Raw genomic sequence first — 22,948 nt, 5'->3', positions numbered from 1 at the left:
CAAATGGGGAATTTCAAGTGTCACCTCACCAGAGGCAACTAAACCCTCCCATCCCTTAATCCCTTACCAATGTTTCCTCCCCCGCTCCGCCTCTTTTTCCTCCTTCACCCCTGCTCCGCCTTCATCGGCTCCACCTACAAATTGTATGCTCAAAAGTTCAGAAGTAGCAGCAATATAAAGTATATTTATATTTGGTTGCGTGGGGGTGTTAGGGAGTGTCTCGTGGAAGTTCAGTGACCCAGGACACCCAGCCTTCTTCTCGACGGTGATATCTGCCGGCTTGAGCCGCACGGGAGCCCGATGCAGACCAGCGTGTCCCTGGCCGATGCCGCCGCCAGAGGGGACCTGCGCACGGTCGGGGAGATGTTAAGGGCGGGCGTGGATGTCCACCAGCTGAATGGCTTCGGACGCGCAGCGATCCAGGTACGGTACCTGAAACACTCGGCGGCTGGCACACACAGACCCACCGCATGGTACACTTAACCTGGGTATTTTAGATCAGAGCAGAACTGATATCAGGAAAATGCCTTAGTGGCACGTGCCAGGCTCAGCCCAGCAAGAACGGAAGCTGAAGAGTGCAGCCCCAGAGCTGCAGACTTTGAAACTGGGCGACAGGGTACGGTCTCGGCGTCCGCTCAACATAACATGATTCTGGGCATATCACTTAATCTCACTGTGCCCCCCAGTCCCCCCAAAAATGTATATGATCTTGTGTAATGCTAGTGCTCGGGTAGCTTATGGAAAGCGCTCCAAAACGTTCGGGTCGAGACAGAGCTATATTAAATTGTAATATATATATATACACATATACATGCACATACACATATATATATATATGTATGTGTGTATGTGTATGTATATGTATATATATAAATATATATATATATATATATATATATATATATATATATATATATATATATATATATATATATATATATATATATATATATATATATATATATATGTATGTGTGTGTGTGTGTGTGTGTGTGTGTGTGTGTGTATAGCAACTCCCTTCCTATTGCCCCGCGCTGGCCCAAATCCGTCTGAAGTCTCACAGGTTGTGTGTGCAAGCACCGGCGCTAGAGCGTATGCCAACGTCAGTGTTTCTTTCATGTGTTATTGTTCATCCTACGTGTGGTTTGGCATGTGTGGTTCCGCGTTATCACTTTTGTGTTACTGTAAACGTTATTTATTAGGGAGTCTGTGAACAGAAGCAGACACCTGGACGGACTAACACACAGTCGGAAATATATTGTAAATGAAAGGACACATAGATGGATAAACTGACCAATAGGTGGACGGATGGTAGATTAAAAATAGACATATGATTGGGGGGAAAAGACGGGCAGGCATGTATCTATAGACATCAGACAGGGTTTGAGGCGTAGAGATGGGAGCCCAGATAGATAGTAAGACGGGCCGACAAGGGCAGGGCTGCACTGGTAGTGTGCATGTTTGGGCAGTTGGTGCTGTATAAGGCAGCGTTTTTTCTGTACTCCGGTAGCACGGGGTCTGTACACAGTGGATACTGTACCGTTGATTACAATCATGTGGATAGTTACCACAGAAGAGAAACATTCAAATATGGGCAACAATGTTGTTGTACTTATTTCTATACCCTGTACTGTGCCCCACCCACACACACCCAATAGCGGGTCCTCATTAAACCTGACCGTCTGCTGGATGTGGCAGCCATCACACCGGTGACCTTGGGCTTTTTGTACTGAGCAGTGGCGTAATATTAAATAATGCCCCCCCCCCCTCCCGCAGAGTGTAGAGGGGCAGCTTCGCCTAACGAGGGGACATAATTTGAAGACCGGCCCAGGATGTGGGATCGCAGGTGTTGTGGGCTCTAATGCAGGAAAAGAAATGGGGTCCCCATATATCTGGTTTGGTATTATAATTTGGGTGAATCAATACCCCTGGCCCCGATGCCACTGCACCTACGTCACTTTTGGTAGTACCGCCCTCGGGCCCAGAGCTATTTTAAAATACATAGTAACGCGTGCACTTTACAGGAAGCCACAAGCAACGCAGAGGGAGCCGCGTTAACTGCACTACATACAATATGTTACATTGAGCAGTGACCAGAACGCAGATGAAATCTGGTATCAGAAAGACGCGAGCAGAATCCTGCTTGGCAAAGTCTTTTATTGTATACGACAGTACCTTAATGACATTGACAAGAACATGTCTGTTGCTGGGTGAGAGGTAGCTTCATGCCACCCCACCCCCTTCAAATAAATAGGTCTTTAGGCTATTCGTTGGGTCGCAGATCCCATCCTGAAACAAGTTGGGTTTGTTTCCGATCTGGGGGATGAATTTATTAGGTTCTCTGCGTTGCCGCGTGGGATCCGCTTAGGCCTCTTCTGGTTATGCAGCTCCCACTGCAGTGAACATTGCAAGGCCGGACCCGACACGGGTGAACCGTAAAATTGGAAAGGATCTGGTAGCAAAACGGTGTGGAAGAGGTGTGGCGCCGCGGCCAGGGCGACTGACGCTGGAATCTGGAGACCACGGTTCGATCCCCGGCTCCGGCGGCAGGTTAGCCCAGCACCATGTGACTCTGGGCAATAGCTCGCTTAATCTTCCCGACGGCCCCCAGCGCCTAGAGACCCTTACGGGTGATTGTGCGCTTTACAAATGTGGACTTTTACTTTACTTTACTTACTGAAAGAGGGTGTCATAGTGCCTTTATAGTGGCCGGCGGTACTTCACGCTGCACTTTAAAAGGCTCATTCAGTCCTATGTAAAGAGGGCGTCCTGGAATTCGTATGTAAAGAGGCAGCATTTCAAATTGATTGTAAAGAGGGTAGCACTTTATATGGCAGTTTAGCTTCGAGTTAAAATTAATGAAATATCGACTACATTGGTGAGGAAAATGTAGCACCTTACTCTAGAAATTAAGAAAATGCACTTAACTCTAGAATTAAAGGGCCTGCGCCTCACTCTAGAATTATGAGGTAGCACTTCCTTCTAGAACTACAGTTATAGCACTTCACTCTAGAATTAGATGTAGCACTTCGTTCTAGAATCAGAGAAGTTGCACTTCCCTCTAGAATTAAAAAGGTGCACGCACCTCGCTCTACAATTAGAGAGGTTGAAGTTCACGCTACAACTAAAGAGGTAGCGTTTCACATTGGGGTTAAAGTGGTGACGCCCCTCATTGAACCTAAGTAAGAGCTGGCACTGCTTAGTGTTTAACTTTAGATTACATAAATTCCACACCACATTGAATCTGAAGGGGGAGAACTCACATTGGACGCGAGTTAGCACCTTACACTGGGATTATAGGTGTTGCACGTCACATTCGGTTAAATGACAGTCATTTCACATTGTATTAAACATGGTGAAAGTGTACAATGTTGTTAAGGAGGCCGAGCGTGTGAATGACCTGGGGGCGCAGCCTTCCTGGTGTCAAACGCAGCTTCCAAGGGCCATGGTTCTGTATCTTACATGAGCCCTCCCAGACACGGGCCACCCCAATGGAAGCCCCGTGCGTGCTAGACTGATGTCAATAAAGGAATGACCTCAAATAAAAGAAAGTATTTGTCACATTATCACGGCGACTACTCACAGAAGTCACACAGAGGCCTGCCTCTGACAAATTGCACACAGTTATTGTATATTCTGTGACATAGAACGGTTATCATACAGCAGCTCATGCTAATAATCTCTGCTGAAATATATCAACGCCGGACCGTGCACTCTGATGTATTTCTTGGAGTGTCAAAGTGATGTATTCAAGTAAATCCCCGTACCCAGATATCAAACAGCAAAATTCGGGGAATAAATATGTATCATTTATATTAAGACAAAATGCCCTTCAAATTGATCACTTTTACGTAATGTGCGGGACCCAGAGACGCTTTAAGGCCTGTGTAAAGTGGTCTCGGCCCTGGGCCCAGCCTTTCATAGGGCCCCTGGTAAGTACTGCTCTGTTCTCCACACCGAGTCTGATCACCTTGAATGAGCTCTGAACATAGATTATTTTAAATACCATTTCCTTTGATTTATGTTAAAATAATCGTAATGTCTGGAAGTATATTACAGATAGTTTGCATAGAAATGTTGTGTTTATGATTTTCAGCACCATACAGCATCTATAAAACAAAAATTAGCTTTTGAACCAAAACAGGGACATTACATATGAGAAATGGTAGTTAGTCGCAGAGCTTATTTGTAATAATATTAATAAGTTGCTAGGATATTACAGTATTGGAAATACACATCACTTTTCCTGAATATTAGATGGAAACATATTTACAATCTGGACTAGTCTGCGTGTCAGTGACCCGAAGCCACAGCTGGAAATTGGATCATAAATGTAAAGCTGTTCCTTACAGGGACCCCCAAATATGTTTGGTCCTCCAGGACCCCCAAATCCTTAAGATGTCCCTGGCAGGAGCACCGTCCAATCTGTTTTTATACTCAGTACATACTAATTATAACCATGGCAAAGCCGCACAAAGACATTCCACCTATCATCTATACAACGCCATGATTAAAAATACACCAAAATCCGCAACCATGTATTTATTAAACAGAATTCGGCAACTATATAACACAGTCTAACGGAGGGCCCTTTGTCCAACAGGCTCTTATAGTACTTACACTTGTTTGTATACATGGCTCGTTGTTAAATATAAGCGACGTACAATATAACAATCTCCGTAAAATGTTCTAATATGCCTTTTCTAATATTGTAGCCAATTAAAAATGTACTAATATTATAGAACACATGTGCAGGTAATTCTGCAAGAAGGACGTAAAATACTTACATATACCACAATAAAATACAGCATCAAATTAAAATGGCGCGCTGTCCTTTTAGTGCGCACATACATTCTGCAGCATATACATTACAGCCGAGCACCTCACGCCCTAACACCGTGGAAGGCGCTTCTTTTCCACAATTGATATTTTCACGGAAGGTGACACCCCTACCAACATCCACAGGGTCCTTTAATTTCCTAACCGCGCCCGGGCGTCGCTGATAGTCGGAATTTAAAAGCAACCGCTCTCCTCATATCCGCGTATACCAGTTTTCTTGGGCGGACGTGGATTTCCCGCCGTTCGGGAGGTGACTGAAAAGCACAAGGGACAGTTAACAGCGCGGACTCGGGAGATACGCATTTAATCTCAAGTGTAAATGTACATAGGTGATCCTAAATCATTATGTGCGGTGGATCCTTGTGTTTTCGGTACCGTTGGGTCAAACCTTCTATTCAGTCCCTTCTTCTGTGGCAACCACTCATCTCTGGAGCCTGTGGTTAAGTAAATAATGTAGTTAACCCTCTAGCGTCCGGCCTGCATCTCATATTTGAACAGTGCGGACACCGAACCTGCGCACAGGATTCTTTACTTACAACACGAGGTCCTGTTTAAAGCTAGCAGGCGCGGGTATCCGAAATAAGGCAGCAACGGAGCAGTTTGACCGGACACAGTGAGGGAGTTACTGCAAGGGTGCCGTGGGCCCCAATGAATGTAAAGAAAACGTCCCTCTTCTATTTTGATTATACAGTAATAGAACAGCATTAATAGGGCTGCAGTGCCCCATCAGAGCCTCCCTTGCTATTACCCTGCCTGCCTTGCCACGCTCCTCAAGCATTTCCATTGTCCGCCGATGTTTCCTTTTCTCACTGTATATCTTTCTTCCACTGCCTCGCTTTTCAACTGCCTTCCTCCTTGCTCCATCTCTTCCACTGTACCTTGTCACTCTCCCTTTCTTCCTGTTTCCACCCACCCATCCTTCCTTTTCTTCTTCCTTCCTCTGTATCTTTCTACTTCCACCTATTGCCTTCACTCTCCACATGTAGCTATTAGCTACCCCCTCCCTCTCTCCTTTTTCCATTGACGTTTCCATTCTGCGGTATAACTAGCCCCTCAGTGCTCTTCTTTATGTCCATCTCCTCTGTAGTCTCTTTTACCCCCCCCCCCCTTCTCTTCACGCTCTCCCACTTTGTGACATTCAACCCCGTTTCTCTGCATACACTACTTCCCATGCACCTACTTTCCAACTTCCTCTCTCCCATGAATCTGTACCCTAGTGTTTCCCTCTTATTAATCTCTGGACACCTCTACATCCTTCCTTGTATATTTCTCACCCTTCATATTTCGTTACCTCTACTTTCTCCTCCCCTGTATTTCCGTTCTTTCCTTCCTACAGTCTTTTCTCTATCGGCCTATTGCCTTTCTCCACCTGTTACTTTCCCATTTCTCATGTATTTCTCCTATACGCCCCTGCTTACCTCCTCCCGTCTCTTCACCATACCTCCAGTCTTTGTATGTTTTTCTCCTCCTCTTTTCCTCAGTCCCTCTATCTTCCGGCCAGTTCATTTGAACCTGTGGTTCTCCATTCTCTCCTTCATCTTTTTAATGATCTCTCCTACCTCATTTCCCTCTTTGTCTCACATGTATTCTTTGTTTCGCTCCACCCCTCTCATTCGCTCTCCACTTCCCCTTGTACCTCTCCATTCTCCGGTGTAGCTCTCTATTTTGTCTTGATTCGCATCAGCATCTCCCAGCGTTCCTTTTATCGACACCTTTTCACTGTATCCTGCCTCTCGTCATGCCTTCTTTCTTTGACCACTTTCCATTCCTCCTCCTACCTACCGCCACCCCTACTTTCTACTCCCCTTAAGTTGGTGTCTCTTGTTTGCCACTGGGTTTGAGGCACCGCGCCATGAAATGCTGTAACAGGCCGTTATTTACAGCGGCGAAATCTCGCGAGAGTCAGTACCCACAGGATGACGCAACTACATCCAAGCACTGTCATGTTTTTACCATTGCTGTCCCTGCTGTCAAGGGCGCTGCGAGTTTAGGCTTTCCTCGCAGCGCTACAAGCACCTAGCCTCCGTCTATTAATAATGAAAAGCTCTAATCTTTTCATGGCGCCATTGCATCGTGCGTTTTATCTATTCGTAGCAGGGGCCCCTGACCTACCGTCTCTTAACAGTTCCTAACCAGCACCAAGCTCCCAATCTCTTCACAGTGGCCCCAAGTCCAAGTCTGCCTTCTTAACCTGCGCCGAGATGCATATCTCCACCGACACCAGTGCCAAGGTACCCATCTCCTCAGTGTCGCGAGGACTACTCAAGCAACGCCACGCTCCTCATCACCACCAACGCCAAGCGTCCAATCGCCTCATAATGCCACCTGCGCCAGCCTTCCCCAGTGAGGTTTATCTACTCAATACCACCCTTCTTACAGTGATATTCCCATCTGCACACACCGCTACCACAACCGACACTCTCACATTCTCTCCCAAGCTGCCTCCAAAACAACAACCACTGAGCATGCAAGTGTAATTTGGGACAGGTACAGACTGGCAGGGCAGCGCCTCAGCCTGAGCACGTGCGCAGGCTTGCAAATTGGATCACTGCTATTGTAGTCAACCAATTACAAAACAGCGCAGTTCACTATAAGCAAGTGGGATTACTATATGCAGATTCTGAATTCACGGTGGCAGTTCTGCTCAAGCCACTCAGTGCACACCACAGGGGCGGCTCTAGGCTCATGGCGGCCCTGGGCAGGGAGCGTAGGTAGGGGGCCCTAGAAGAGGGGGTCCGGGCGGGGCAGAGCCCCCCCCCCCCCCCCCCGAGCTCAGGAGGGGGGGTCAGGGTGTTAGGAAATGGAACAGAGCCGGAGGCCGCCAAATCCCTGCCAGGGGCCGCCACGCAAATATGTATCCATCCTCAGAGGATTATTATATTAAGGATATATATTGGCGTGGAGGCCCCTGGGGTTTGGTGGCCCTGTGCAGGTGCACAGCTTGCACATGCCTAAGGCCGCCCCTGCACACTATTGGAGTCTGCCGCGATCTCTAAGTGAAACCTCTCCCCACCAAGAGAGTAAACACAGGCCTGGGTGACCCTGGTACTGGCAGGCAGTCTGAAAAATCTGTGCAGGTATGCTGCTTCATAGACTGCAAGCGTGGTTGGTGGAGGGCAGACACAGCGGTACCAATGCACTGTTTAACTGACAGGTAAGTCCTGGAGTATCAATCATAAGCCAGAAAACGGAAATCATTCTGGAAGAAGCCACACTTACGAATCAAGGGTTAGGTCAGGGCTTTAAGTGGACCAGGGGTGGCATGGTCAGTGTTAGAACTCTGACAGTAGGTTCTGTCAGACGAGAGAATTCCAGTGTTGGCAGAAGCTGTGCCATCGCTGTTGGCTGAGGTGATTACAATAAACCTCTTACCTACCTTATGAAGCTTCGTGTCATCCTTTACACTACACCACACCGGGTCTTGCCGGTGCTCAGCACCCACAGGGCCCGATTCACAGAACTAACTTAAGACAAAATCCTAAACTTACTACCATTTTTGTATTCACAGAAGGCACTTACTCATTTTGGTATTCACAGAAGGCACTTACTCATTTCAGTATTCACAGAAGTTAGGAGTCCTAACTTTAAGACTCCTAAAAGCCTTCTGTGAATACCAAAAGTCTTAAAGCTAGGATTTTTCTCAGTTTAGGAGTCCTAAAGTTAGGAGTCCTAACTTTACTACCCCTAAACTGAGAAAAATCCTAACTTCAAGACTTTCGGTATTCACAGAAAGCATTTAGGAGTCCTAAATTTACTACCCCTAAACTGAGAAAAATCCTAACTTTAAGACTTTCGGTATTCACAGAAGGCATTTAGGAGTCCTAAACTTGGGAGTCCTAACTTTACTACTCCTAAAGTGAGAAAAATCCTAACTTTAAGACTTTCGGTATTCACAGAAGGCATTTAGGAGTCTTAAAGTTAGGACTCCTAACTTCTGTGAATACCGAAATGAGTAAGTGCCTTCTGTGAATACCAAAATGAGTAAGTGCCTTCTGTGAATACCAAAATGGTAGTAAGTTTAGGATTTTGTCTTAAGTTAGTTCTGTGAATCGGGCCCACAGTTCCTAAAAGCAGGTGCCGAGACGGATCCCTATCAGTCTCTCCCTTTTAGCCTCACCATGAAAACAATAAATCTTACCTCTGCAGCAGTGCCACCCTTTACTGCCTTTGATGCAACTTCAAATAGACTCGTTATAGTTCTTTCACAGTCTCACCATTTCCAAACTGTGACTGGGGGTGAATATTTTGCCATTGTGCAACATTCCGTCCATCATCTTGTGTGTTTTGCATTTCCGAACTGAAGCATTTTCAATATGCTTTACTATGGAGGCATGGTTGTTCCTTATTTATTTTATGCAACCAACAACCATTGACAAACCCAATAGTACTGGCTTGTTGTAAGTGTAATGTTACTTGCTGTATTATATATCTGGATGTAATGGCAGAAGTAGTAAAACACCAGTGGGGCGGCACACTAGGCTAAGCATAGATTTTCAGTTTACATGCTTTTAAGCCAGTGGTTCCCAAACTTTTTTTGCCCGTGGCTCCCTTGACCGGGTTGACGGTTGGCCGTGGCTCCCCACCATTTTTTGCCGGTGGGTCAGGCAGCGCACTGTGCTAGGCCCGGATTTTTGGCTTGAGTGTTTTAGGCCATGCCCTTTGTTGCATCGGTCACGCCCCTTTTAGATCCCCCCCCCCCGTTTCTTTTATCCAACTTGGGGCCCTGCATTTGAATGGATGTAGGAGTGCTTCACCCGTCCTGCTACTAGCTGCATTGGTTTTTCCTCCAGGCCTCCAAGATCCACCCAGTCATAAAAAATAAATGTACAGGGCACATGGGGAGCAAACTCAAAAGCTGAGAGGGAGGAATGAGGAAGGAGTACAGTTAATGGCAAAATTGCGAGTTCCAAGCCCTGCATAATGAGTAAGCAAGTCCTGCAACACTATATTAACAGGAATAACACATAAATTGCTTGATCTGCTTACAAACAACTTTTAGGTTTAATCAAATGTAGAACAAGAAAGTAAAACTATGTCTCTGACACATGATGAGTCTTTCCATAGGACCGGTCTTTCCGTAGCCTTAGGGCAGCCAGGCCCATACCCAGTCCCTCGCTCGTCTGTGAGTGTGACTTTGGTAGCTTGCCCACCCCTGGATCAGCTGCTTGCAGTGACTTCCAGTGCCTCTGCTGTAGTGAACGGTTCTGTGGGTCCATTGCCAGGGACGTTGACAGGCTGCAGGTTTTTTATTCTCTTTCAGCCTGGCCCCGCTTCTCTCGCAGCCTGGAGCAGCCCACGGGCCCAGCCGCGCCTCTGCTCCTGCAGTCAGAGGGTGTCTGGGGAACGCTGCTCTCCTCTGATCCAAGCCCGGCAGGCAGGTAAAACTCGCCTCTGAGCACCCCAAACAAGAATCTCAGCTTTTAAAATGTTTTGGGTTACCGTGTGTAACTCATGCATCTCCTTGGATCATACAGGCGACGTGACTGACAGGCCTCGGTTCAGGAAAGGGCAAGTGCTGGGAAGAGTGTGTGTGGTGGGGAAGAGCTTGTCGAAGCCTGTGATAGCAGGAATGGGGGCGGGAGGTGGAGAGAGGGCGCGCTGCGCCAATGTCTCGAAGCACGTGCGATGCGTGCTGAAGATGGCATTTCTTTGAAGCCCCCCCACATCCTGCGTGGCGCCGCGGCGCCCCTGGCTTCTAATCACGGCGCACCAGGGCGCCGCGGCGCACACTTTGGGAACCACTGTTTTAAGCCATGTCCTTAATTGCATCGGCTACGCCCCTTTCAGAGACCCTCACATTTTTTAATCCCACTTATAGCCATGGGTTAGAAGTAATACAGGGGTGGGCATTTCTGGGTGGGTTCACCGGTAGTAGTTGGGAAGAGTACATGAGATTTGACATTTATGGGTAATCACCGATGATTACTAGTGTTTCGCACTGTGGAAATGCATGCAAATGTACTCCTTTCAAGACCAGAAGTAAATGTATATTCAGGGAGGGAACAGGAAATAAATACCTCCATAATTGATGTGATTGTGTCCCTTCAAATTGAAAAAATCCCGGTGGAGGTACAACAAAAAACAAGCATTGGCAAAGCCAATAGTTCTTGATTATGTGCAGAGACCGCAGGGGCTTTGAGGCCCCCCCCCCCCCTCCCACCCGCACACAGCCCTGGGAGAAAAGAGCAGAAAGAAGCAAAAACAAGCAGAAAGAGGCAGAATAAAGGTCTGCAACAAGTAGAACGAGGCAAAATAATGGTGAGAAATGATCAGAAAGGCAAAATTAAGGCCTGCAACGAGTAGAAAGAGGCAGAATAAAGGTCAGAAGCGAGCAGAAAGGAGCAGAACAAAAGTCCGTAACGAGCAGAAAAGGGCAAACTAAAGGTGAGAAATGAGCAGAAAGATGCAGAATAATGGTGAGAGGGAGCAGAAAGAGGCAGAATAAAGTCATCAACGAGCATAAGAGACAAACTAAAGATAAAGGTAAGAAACAAGTGGAAAGAGGCAGAATAAAGATCAGAAATGAGCAGAAAGAGATGGATCAAGGTCAGCAACGAGCAGGACAAGGCAAGATAATGATGGAAAACGAGCAGAAAGCAGCAGAATAAAGGTCAGAAGCGAACAGAAAGAGGCAGAATAAAGTTCAGCAAAGAGCAGAAAGAGGCAAAATAAAGGCGAGAAACGAGCAGAAAGAGCGCAGAATAAAGCTCAGAAATGAGTAGAAGGAGGCAAACTAAAGGTCAGCAGAAAGAGGCAAAATAGAGGTCAGAAATGGGCAGAAAGAGTCAAATTTAAAGGTCAGAAAATGAACAACAAAAGACAGAATAAAGGTGAGAAAGTAGCAGAAAGAGGCAGAATAAAGGTCAGAAATTAGCACGCAGAGGCATAATAAAGGTGAGATGAGCAAAAATAGGCAAAAAATGGTAAGCAATGAGCAGAAACAGGCAAATAAAGGTGAGAAACAAGCAGAAAGAGGCTGTCTAAAGTTCAGAAACAAACAGTAAGAGTGGTATAGAGGTCAGAAACTAGCAGAAAGAGGTAGAATAAGGTATGAAGAAAGCAGAGAGAGGCATAATAAAGGTCAGCAATGAGCAGGAAGTGACAAACTAAAGATCAAGGTAAGAAACGAGCAGTAAGAGACAAAATAAAGAAGAAATTAGCAGAAGAAAAAAGGTCAGCAATGAGCAGAACGAGGCAAGATAATGGTGGGAAACGAGCAGAAAGAGGCAGAATGAAGGTCAGAAATTAAATGAAAGAGCCAGTATAAAGGTCAGCAACAAGCAGAAGAGGCAAAATAAAGGTGAGAAAGTAGCAGAAAGAGGCAGAATAAAGATCAGAAACAAGCAGAAAGAGGCAAAATAAAGGTCAGCACAGAGCAGAAAGAGGCAAATTAGAGGTCAGAAGTGAGCAGAAAGAGGCACATTTAGAGGTCAGAAAATGAACAGCAGGAGGCAGAAGAAAGGTGAGACACAAGCAGAAACAGGCAGAATAAAGCCCAGAAATGATCAGAAAGAGGCAACATTAAGGTGAGAAACGAACAGAAAGAGGCAGCATAAAGGTCAGCAACAAGCAGAGAGAGGCAACATTAAGGTGAGAAATCAGCAGAAAGAGGTAGAATAAAGATCAGAAAGAAGCAGAAAGAGCAAAATAAAAGCCAGCACAGAGCAAAAAGAGGCAAAATAGAGGTCAGAAATGACCAGAAAGAGGCAAATATTGAGGTCAGAAAATGAACAGCAAGATGAAGAATAAAGGTCAGAAGAAGCAGAAAGAGGCAAGATGAAGGTGTGAAATGAGCAGAAATTCAAAATAAAGGTCAGCAACCAGGTGAAAGAGGCAACATATAGGTGAGAAACTAGCAGAAAGAGGCAGAATAAAGGTCAGAACAGAGAAGAAAGAGGCAAAATAAAGGCCAGAAGTAGCAGAAATAGGCAAAAAGGTAAGAAACGAGCGGAAAGAGGCAAAGAAAAGTGAGAAACAAGCAAAAAGAGGCTGTCTAAAGTTCAGAAACGAGCAGAAAGAGCGATATAGAGGTCAGAAACAAGCAGAAAGAGGCAGAATAAGGTCTGAAGGAAGCAGAAAGAGACAGAATAAAGGTCAACAATGAGCAGGAAGAGACAAACTAAAGATAAAGGTAAGAAACGAGCAGAAAGAGACAAAATAAAGAAGAAATTAGCAGAAAGCAGCAGAAAAAGGGCAGCAACGAGCAGAACAAGGCAAGATAATGGTGGGAAACGAGCAGAAAGAGGCAGAATAAAGGTCAGAAACGAACGGAAAGAGGCAGAATAAAGATCAGCAACGAGCAAAAAGAGGCAAAATAAAGGTGAGAAATGAGCAGAAAGAGGCAGAATAAAGCTCAGAAACTAGCAGAATAAAGCAAAATAAAGGTCAGCACCAAGCAAGAAAGAGGCAAAATAGAGATGAGAAAGTAGCAGAAAGAAGAAGAATAAAGGTCAGAAATTAGCACGAAGAGGCAAAATAAAGGTGAGAAATGAGCAGAAATAGGCAAAAAATGGTAAGCAACGAGCAGAACAAGGCAAGATAATGGTGGGAAACGAGCAGAAAGAGGCAGAATAAAGGTCAGAAACGAACGGAAAGAGGCAGAATAAAGATGAGCAACGAGCAAAAAGAGGCAAAATAAAGGTGAGAAATGAGCAGAAAGAGGCAGAATAAATCTCAGAAACTAGCAGAATAAAGCAAAATAAAGGTCAGCACCAAGCAAGAAAGAGGCAAAATAGAGATGAGAAAGTAGCAGAAAGAAGAAGAATAAAGGTCAGAAATTAGCACGAAGAGGCAAAATAAAGGTGAGAAATGAGCAGAAATAGGCAAAAAATGGTAAGCAACGAGCAGAAAGAGGCAAAAAAGGTGGGAAATAAGCAGAAAGAGGCTGACTAAATTTCAGAAACTAGCAGTAAGAGTGGTATAGAGGTCAGAAACTAGCAGAAAGAGGTAGAATAAGGTCTGGAGAAAGCAGAACGATGCACAATAAAGGTCTGCAATGAGAAGGAAGAGACAAACTAAAGATCAAGGTAAGAAACGAGCAGAAAGAGACAAAATAAAGAAGAAATTAGCAGAAAGCAGCAGAAAAAAGGTCAGCAATGAGCAGAACGAGGCAAGATAATGGTAGGAAACGAGCAGAAAGAGGCAGAATAAAGGTCAGAAATGAAAAGAAAGAGGTAGTATAAATGTCAGCAACAAGCAGAAGAGGCAAAATAAAGGTGAGAAATTAGCAGAAAGATTCAGAATAAAGATCAGAAACAAGCAGAAAGAGGCAAAATAAAAGCCAGCACAGAGCAGAAAGAGGCAAATTAGAGGTCAGAAACGAGCAGAAACAGGCAAATTTAGAGGTCAGAAAATGAACAGTAAGATGCAGAAGAAAGGTGAGAAACAAGCAGAAGCAGGCAGAATAAAGCTCAGATATGAGCAGAAAGAGGCAAAATAAAGGTGGAAACGAACAGAAAGAGGCAGTATAAAGATCAGCAACAAGCAGAAAGAGGCAAAATAAAGGTGAGAAACAAGCAGAAGAGGCAAAATACAGATCAGAAAGAAGCAGAAAGAGGCAAAAAAAAGCCAGCATAGAGCAAAGAGGCAAAATAGAGGTCAGAAATGAGCAGAAAGAGGTAAATTTAGAGGTCAGAAAATGAACAGCAAGAGGCAGAATAAAGGTGAGAAATGAGCAGCAAGAGGCACAAAAGGTGAGAAATGAACAGAAAGAGGTAGAAAATAGATCAGAAATAAGCAGAAAGAGGCAAAATAAAGGTCAGCACAGAGCAGAAAGAGGCAAAATAAAGATGAAAAACAAGCAGAAAGAAGCAAAATAAAGGTAAGCAGCGAGCAGAAAGAGGCAAAAAAGGTCAGAAATGAGCAGCAAGATGAAAAATAAAGGTCAGAAGGAGCAGAAAGAGGCGAGATGAAGGTGTGAAATGAGCAGAAATTCAAAATAAAGGTCAGCAACCATATGAAAGAGGCAAAATTTAGGTGAGAAACTAGCAGATAGAGGCAGAATAAAGGTCAGAATAGAGAAGAAAGAGGCAAAATAAAGGCCAGAAAGTCGCAGAAATAGGCAAAAAAGGCAAGCAACGAGCAGAAAGAGGCAAAAAAGGTGAGAAACAAGCGGAAAGAGGCTGTCTAAAGTTCCGAAACGAGCAGTAAGAGGGATATGGACAAGAGGTCAGAAACAAGCAGAAAGAGAAGGAATACGGTCTGAAGAAAGTAGAAAGAGGCAGAATGATGTCAGCAATGAGCAGGAAGAGACAAACTAAAGATAAAGGTAAGAAACAAGCAGAAAGAGACAAAATAAAGAAGAAATTACCACAAAGCAGCAGAAAAAAGGTCAGCAACAAGCATAACGAGGCAAGATAATGGTGGGAAACAAGCAGAAAGAGGCAGAATAAAGGTCAGAAACATACAGAAAGAGGCAAAATAAAGGTCAGCAACAAGCGGAAAGAGGCAAAATAAAGGTGAGAAATTAGCAGAAAAGGAAGAATAAAGGTCAGAAACAAGCAGAAAAAGGCAAAATAATGGTCAGCACAGAGCAGAAAGAGGCAAAATAGAGGTTCAAAACAAGCTAAGAGAGGCAAATTTAAGGTAAGAAATTAGCAGAAACATGCAGAATAAAGGTCAGAAATGAGCAGAAAGAGACAAAATAAATGTGAAAAACGAGCAGAAAGAGTCAAATTAATGGTAAAAAACAAGCAGCAAGTGGAAAAAAGGTCAGAAACGAGCAGCAAAAGGCAGAATAAAGGTCAGAAGGAGCAGAAAGAGGCAATATAAAGGTGTGAAATGAGCAGAATGGCAAAATAAAGGTCAGCAACCAGCAGAAAGAGGCAAAATATAGGTGAGAAACTCGCAGAAATAGGCAAAATAAAGCAGAAAGACGAGTAAAAAGAGGTAAAATAAAGGAAAGCAACAAGCCGAAAGAGGCAAAAAAGGTCAGAAATGAACAGAAAGACACAGAATATAGGTCAAAAGGAGCAGAAAGAGGCAAGATAAAGGCGTGAAATGAGAAAAGATGCAAAATAAAGGTCAGCAACCACATAAAAGAGGCACAAATAGGTGAGAAACTACTACTAGCAGAAAGAGGCAGAATAAAGGTCAGAATGGAGCAGAAAGGGGCAGAATAAAGGTCAGCAGTGAGCAGAAAGAAGAAAACTAAAGGTGAGAAATGAGCAGAAAGACACAAACTAAAGGTCATAAATGAAGAGAAAGAGGCAAATTAAAGGTCAGAGAGAGAAGAAAGAGGCAAAATTAAGGTTCGGAAAGGAGCAGAAAGAGGCAAAATAAAGGTCTGAAGAAAGAGGCAAAATAAAGGCCAACAACATGCAGAAAGAGGCAAAATAAAGGCCAGGAACGAGCAGAAACAGGCAAAATAAATGACAGAAACAAGCAGAAAAAAAGGCAAAACGAAGGCCAGCAACGAGTGGAAAGAGGCAAAGTAGAGATCAGAACCGAGCAGAGATATGCAAAATTGAGGACAGAGATTATCAGAAAGAGGCGTAATAAAGTCCAGCAATGGGAAGAAAGAGGCAAAATAGAGATGAGAAACGAGCAGAAAGAGGCAAAATAAAAGCCAGTAACTAACAGAAAGAGGCAAAATAAAGGTCAGAAGAGAGCAGAAAAAAGGCTGAAAATGAGCATAGAACGAGCAGAACCCACTCAGGCACTCATGTACCCACTAATAGACTAACTCAGGCACTCACAGACCCATTGAGACACTTAAGCACCCACTTATAGAAACACTGACTCTCATCCATTTAAACACCTACTCAGAGACTCATGCACTGACTCACAGACACACTCAGAGATTCACACACCCAATCACACACTCACTCGGAGACTTATGCACCTACTCACAGACCTACTCAGATACTCCTGCACTCACTCACAGACTGACTGACACACTCATGGAGGCACTCGCAAACCCACTCAGACACTCTTACACACACTCACAGTCCCACTCAGACACTCAATCAGACACATGCATCCACTCACACACCCATTCACAGAGCCACTCAGACACTCACACACCCACTGAGATACTCATGCACTGACCCACACACTCACTCTCAGAGGTTACAGTTAGGAAGCCTTTGAAAGATTAAGGTCACAGAGGATGTTATAGTTAGGAAATAGAATTAAAAAAAAATTAGAAATTCACTGAAAAAACAAAGGTTACAGGGACATTATAGTTAGGAAATAGAATTAAACAATGCTTAGCAATTAACTGAAAAAACCCAAAGGTTACAATGATGTTATAGTTAGACTGGCATTTCACTCGTATAAAACCAGAGTAACTCAGCAGTTATACTTAGCTGAGCTAATTATAACTTACGTTCTGTAATGCACTGCTTATGACATCGCGTATTACATAACACTCATGACATGGTCAGTGAGATCACCCATGATATCACTGGTGACATCTCAAATTACATCACTGATTACATAACTTTCAATTGAAAGCAACGGTGAAGGCACTCCTGGGTATGCACTAAAGAGATTGCTCACCAAAATTATTCTTTCTGTGACTGTCCTTAATTCGGACGCTCCTCTTCCTTAGGTCCTCTGCCTACTTGCAACCAAGCGTATTTTATGATTGAAATTCAGTGGTATTCGTTATATGCACACTTGACGGTATTCATTTCGGGACTGTGTGTGGTTAATAAACGATATAAAGTGTGTTTTTTCAAATAAAAGTCCGGTCGCACCTATTGCATGCACACTTAACAATAATTATTTTGGGAATGCGTTTGGTAAACAACGTCAGAATGACACGAGCTTCACGGTTTAACCTGATTAAGGTACTATTGCCTTGTGATTGGTTAACGGTGTATTTCCTGTAGTGACGGTGCACCTGATTGAGATATTGTTATACGCGGATTGGTCAACGTTTTATTTCCTGTAGGGACAGGCAAACAACACAGCGGACCAGAAAGGGAACTAGTGCGTTCCAGCGAGCTTTGTTGCTGATTGGTTGACGTTTAAAGGTAGGCTTTGAGCCCTATTGATCGATAATAATGCGGACTGGGATGAACACTCTGTCGGGTTAATTGTTATGGGGCATGCACATTTTTGATTGTAGCATACAGAGTTTAAAAGTACGAGCGGCACACACTTGAATGTGTAGCAGGTTTATCAGGACCATTTGACGCCGTAGAGGAATAATGTTGCCCTTCTTCTGTGGAAAAGTAAATTTTGCCATGTTCTGTGTCTCTACGTGTCATCCATCATATGTTATGTGTGCATGACCAATATGCGTATGTTATTCCCCATGTCCGATTCAAGACGCAATTACAGTTGTGTCCACCTCTGGTATGTCATTTCCCAGTCCCCATGAGTAATATGAGTATCAGGCCTATGTAAAGTAATGTTGCCACGTTTCTCAGTGTGCACGTTATTTCATTATAAAGTCCCCGTTTCCAGGCCTCAACAGGGCCCGGACATCAGATTCAGCTCCTGTCTCCTGAACCCTCGCTGAGGAGCGATCCAGCCCCCACCTGTATCCTCGACCTTCCACTTACTTCCTGCCTCGCAGTGCCCGGTGCAGCTTGGCTCTGCCTCTGAGTCTGCCAAGACTATGTTATGATTCCAGTTATCAGTTTAGTCCTCCTTCTCTGCATTCCTAAGCTACTGAACTACATCAATAGTTTCCGTCATTGTCTAGCCTATGCGGCTCCATGTTAAGAGAAATACTGTATTTAATGGTCATTTAATATTCTTCATCACGCACTATATGTAGAATAAATGCATGCTCCAGTCTTAGAGTCAGTTAGCTTTTCCCCTCATGACTTCTAGTTTATATCAACATGTTCCCTAAACATCAGATACTAGATAGGGTTTAGGTACATGTCGCTCCGACCCTCCAGACTTTAGTCTCTGCTCCTAGCACAGAGTTCATAGCCCCCAGCTTCTCCTCGTAACACGTCATTGCCAGTTTGCGCGCACCACCAGGTTAGAGGTCCCGGCTCCTTAGGTAGCCCCCTCCTATGTTTCCGCCCATTCATGACATATTCTGTTACGTTTGCATCACATGTCTGAGTTACACCTTCTTTTTACTCTTATCTTTCGCGACTGCTACGCGTCACGCCTTCTGCTCCACCCATTGCTACGCCTACTGCAATGTAATGCTATGTGTTCACGTTATGTATATATGCTCATGTATTGTTATTAAAAGTCAGCGCGCTCATCCCAGACCCAGCCCCAGCAGCTGCTGGGCCCTGTCATCCTATTTCTATGCAGGTTGTCCTGTTCCTGTCCTTATGCTGTATTAAACCTGCAAAACTCCTACTACCTCGAATCTTGACTCTTATTTATTGAGCTATCTGTTATGATATATGTCTAGTCAAAAATAGGGTATTATTTATTTATTTACCACATAATGGCGCCCGAACAGGGACTTGCCCTTTCCCCACGCGTCGGTGAAGCCACGCCGACCCCCTGACCCTCTGCAGTCGTGACGGAACTCTTCTGCGCAGTGGCAGATATTTCTGCTCAAGTATCCCTCAGGCCCACGGAGGAGACGGAGGAGGCGGTCCAGCATCCAGACGAGACGGTGGAGGAACGCGGCGAGTCCCGACCAGAGCCCAAGCTAAGAGTCCAAGGTCCGAGGTATCCGGAGGTCCACCCGTAACTGAAGTCCGAAGTTCGTCGTCGTAGCAGTCCAGTCCAGTCCGAGGCCTTCCGTTCTTGCTGCCCGGTGAGTACCGTTACTGGGGTGGTATCTGGACAGGGTCAATTTGATTGACTCTGGTCTGTGGGTTGGTGGTACACAGTCCCACAAACGAAGTGTCCACTTCGGTGGATGCGGGTCCTGACGTGTCTCTTTAAAGAGACCGGTAAGTTTCGTGCTGTTTCAGCAGTGCATCTAGTTTCTGTTCTAGTCAGTTCTGTTCTCGAGAAATTTCAAGTATTTCTAGGTAGTATTCTGTTCGAACTGTTGTTTTAAATGTTTTTTATGTATTCCAATGTCGTGGTATGAATGGGAAATAAGTATCGTGTTTATTGTGTATTGTATTGTGTCTAGATTACAGTTCAGTCATGCCCATATTTTCCAAATTACGTCAGTTAAAAACTAGAAAGGGTCTGCTGGAAGCAGCAGTTCCCGTCCCGCCCAGGGACAGTCCAGGTCACTTTATGTATCAGAAGCATGGCATAAGCGCCATATTGTATCTAGATTTATGGGTAGAGTATACCAAACAGTTAGACGAAAAGTATAGATGGCCCGTATCGGGTACATGGGATGCCGAATGCATCATGCGAGTAGAAGAAGCATTATGGAAAAAGAAAGCCAGACAATCACAGAAAGACTCCATCGAGTTATGGCGCAAAGAAGCTCATAAAAGAACCGAAAAAGAAATCAGAAAGTCAGAACTAAGTAGAGAATCCCAAGAACGAGCTCAAGAAAGAGAATTAATCGAGATAGGTGAACAAGTTAGAACTGAGCAATCAGACAGACAGAGGAATGCCCTCATTAAGGGTATGTATCCTCTTCTTGCTGAGGGCTTGCCAAAAGCGACCCCAGAGGCATCCAGTAATTTCCCGCCACCGTTAGTTCCGACCAAGCTACGTCACAAACCGACCGCAGCTGATATTTTTATTTCGTCCTATCTGGACGACACAGTCCCCGAATATGCAAATCCTGTTCGCGCTCCGCCAGTCCCTGTAAATCAGGTAATTCCTGCTCCTCCAGACACCGGGGTGCCCTTAACAGCCCCCCCGGGTCAGCCCGCCATACAAGTCCAGCCCACGTTACAATTACCGACCCTGCCAGGACGAAAAGCATCAGTTGATGATTCTAGTTTAGGGGCCGCAGGAGGAGGTCTTCCTCAAACCCCGCCGCCATACAAGCGTTTATCAGCACTCGAATTACATACTCAAGCATCACAGCGTACTCCTAAAAGTAATAAGTCTGTTGCAGAGATCAGGCAAACCCTTGGCGAATGTGTCTATGACCCAGTTCCAGGCGAGTTTAATATGGTTTTATATTCCGTACGCGTAAGGAGAGTGACCGAGTATCTAGTCACCCTGCGGAATATGAAAAAAGATCTAGACAGGATATATCGTTTCATCCGTACAGGGGATGACCCACAAAGTATTAGTGATGCCATGTCTCAAAGGAAAGCCGAGATTCAGCGCATGATATTAAAGTTCTTAATTAACTGTCTAATAAGAGAACAGGATTACCCGTCTAAAGACCCGGAAGAAATGAAAACTCTAACAAAGTGGAGTGATAATATAGCCGAAGGAAAGCACAATACCATTGGTGCCATGGAAAGTATGTACAAGAAAATCCGTAGAGAGATAATAAAGATACACGAACAGCGTAAAGCAGCACAAGTAAGCGAGAAAGAAAGTACCTCTGATCCTGAAGAGGAAGACGATGAGAATACCGCCAGAATAGCGTATGTAGGAAAATCTAGATTTCCAGATCGCCATTTACGTCTAGAACACAAGCCAATTTCCCATCATTCAGCACCAGAACAAGGTTCCCTAGAACAAGTATTTCAAGCTACCGATCACATTCTGAAATCACGAATCGGTTATAGTGAGTTAAGTACTATGCATGAACAAGAAATAGTTCGATCAGCAGTCAGATGGATTACTGATTCTACCACTTTTCCAGACGAAATAGTGGCACAAATGTTTCTGAAAATGCCCCCAGCCGAGCAGCGACTGGTGGGTATGTATATGATCCAGCACCTCATTACTTTGTATGAGGGTCAGCACTCTGATCCAGGTCCGTTACATGATGTCCTGAACGAGTTACTCCCGTATAGATGGAGAGGTCTAGGTACCGATTTAATTAGTGTCATTCTAGAACAGCGTCACAAATACCGAACGTTTCTGAACCCGCATTTTGTTCATGTCTCACCCCCAGAAAGTAAACCATTTTACATGGAAAGACAGAACCCGTTACGAGAAGTGCATCCAGTTAAGACAGAGGACGGTGAAATGCAACGAGTGTTTGTTTACACCCCAATAACAAAGATGGAACTCCTCGAAATGAAGAAATTAATTCCCTGTCATGACAAAGATCCAGCAGGGTTCCATAGAGAATTAAAAGACATGCTCCGTATGGGAGAATACACTTACCCAGATATCATTAAAATGTTAAAGGTCCTGTTGCCCGCAGGGGTGTATGAAAAGCTAAAGGAAAAAGAATGGGAGGTGGGAGAGAAAAAGATAGATTGGGCAGTTCTAGAAGCTGAAGACAAGTCACGAGTACCAGGTACCGGTCTAGGAGAGAAATGTAAAGAATTACCAGAATTATTAATTCAAGTTTTACCCAGATTATTAGCAACGAAAAAGGAAGACTGGGATGCAATCTCAGCCTGTAAACAGAAGCAAGATGAAGATATTAGTGATTTTTATTCTAGGTTTGAAAAGTGCTTTAGTATCAACAGTGGTCTCAAGACAAGTAGTGAGTCGTACCCTCACCTTTTCGTTACCAAATTAGTCGAGAATTCAAGTCCACCAATTAAAAACCGAGTTCTGAAAGTCGAAAGTACCTGGCAAGCTAATACTCCGTCCCAGATGCTCCACATGCTCCAGTACCACCAGAATAGAATCAGGGAAGAGCAAGAACACGAGAGAAAACGTATGAAAGACACGAAAATGAAAGTACTAGTTGCACAATCTGTTCCTCAAGACAGTCAGAAGAGGGGTCCGAATCAAGCCAGTCATCCTGCAGCTCCCGTTAAAGGGAACTGCAATTATTGTAAACAGCCAGGTCATTTTATAAATGAGTGTGCAGTTCTGAAACACAACATAGCTACTGGTAAGACTAAAGAAAGACCACGTCCGCCTAGACAAGAACAAGTTTCACAGACTCCTCAGCCACAGAATGCACAACAGACAGTTACAGCTCCGCAGCCTATTGCTGCAACACAGCATGTTACATCGCAGATGTACCAGTATGCACAGTCTGAGTATCCAGAGTATCAGCAGTATTCATGAAACAGCCTAGAGAGGGAGGTAGGCTTGCCTCTCATCGAGATACCTGTAGATCAAGAAGGTCCCTATGTTCACAGTCAAGTATTAGGGAAAGACAGAAAGTTTTTGATTGATACAGGGGCAAGTAGGACCACAATTAGTCATGCCGAAGTTCCAGGGGCTCC

At 44.5% G+C, this 22,948-nt stretch overlaps 1 protein-coding gene across 1 annotated transcript in view; it reads left to right on the top strand.

The window, feature by feature from the left end:
* The first annotated feature begins 213 nt into the window (after positions 1-213).
* Positions 214-22,948, top strand: part of CDKN2B (cyclin dependent kinase inhibitor 2B) — a 258,420-nt gene continuing 235,685 nt past the window's right edge. Inside the window, exon 1 of the mRNA XM_078677448.1 lies at positions 214-423. Coding sequence (XP_078533574.1) covers positions 301-423 — 123 coding nt within the window. The 5' untranslated portion in view covers positions 214-300. The remainder of the gene's footprint in view (positions 424-22,948) is intronic.

Source organism: Lissotriton helveticus, chromosome 2_1 (assembly GCF_964261635.1).
Source record: "Lissotriton helveticus chromosome 2_1, aLisHel1.1, whole genome shotgun sequence".
NCBI lineage: Eukaryota > Metazoa > Chordata > Amphibia > Caudata > Salamandridae > Lissotriton > Lissotriton helveticus.
This window is presented reverse-complemented; position numbering and strand designations above follow the sequence as displayed.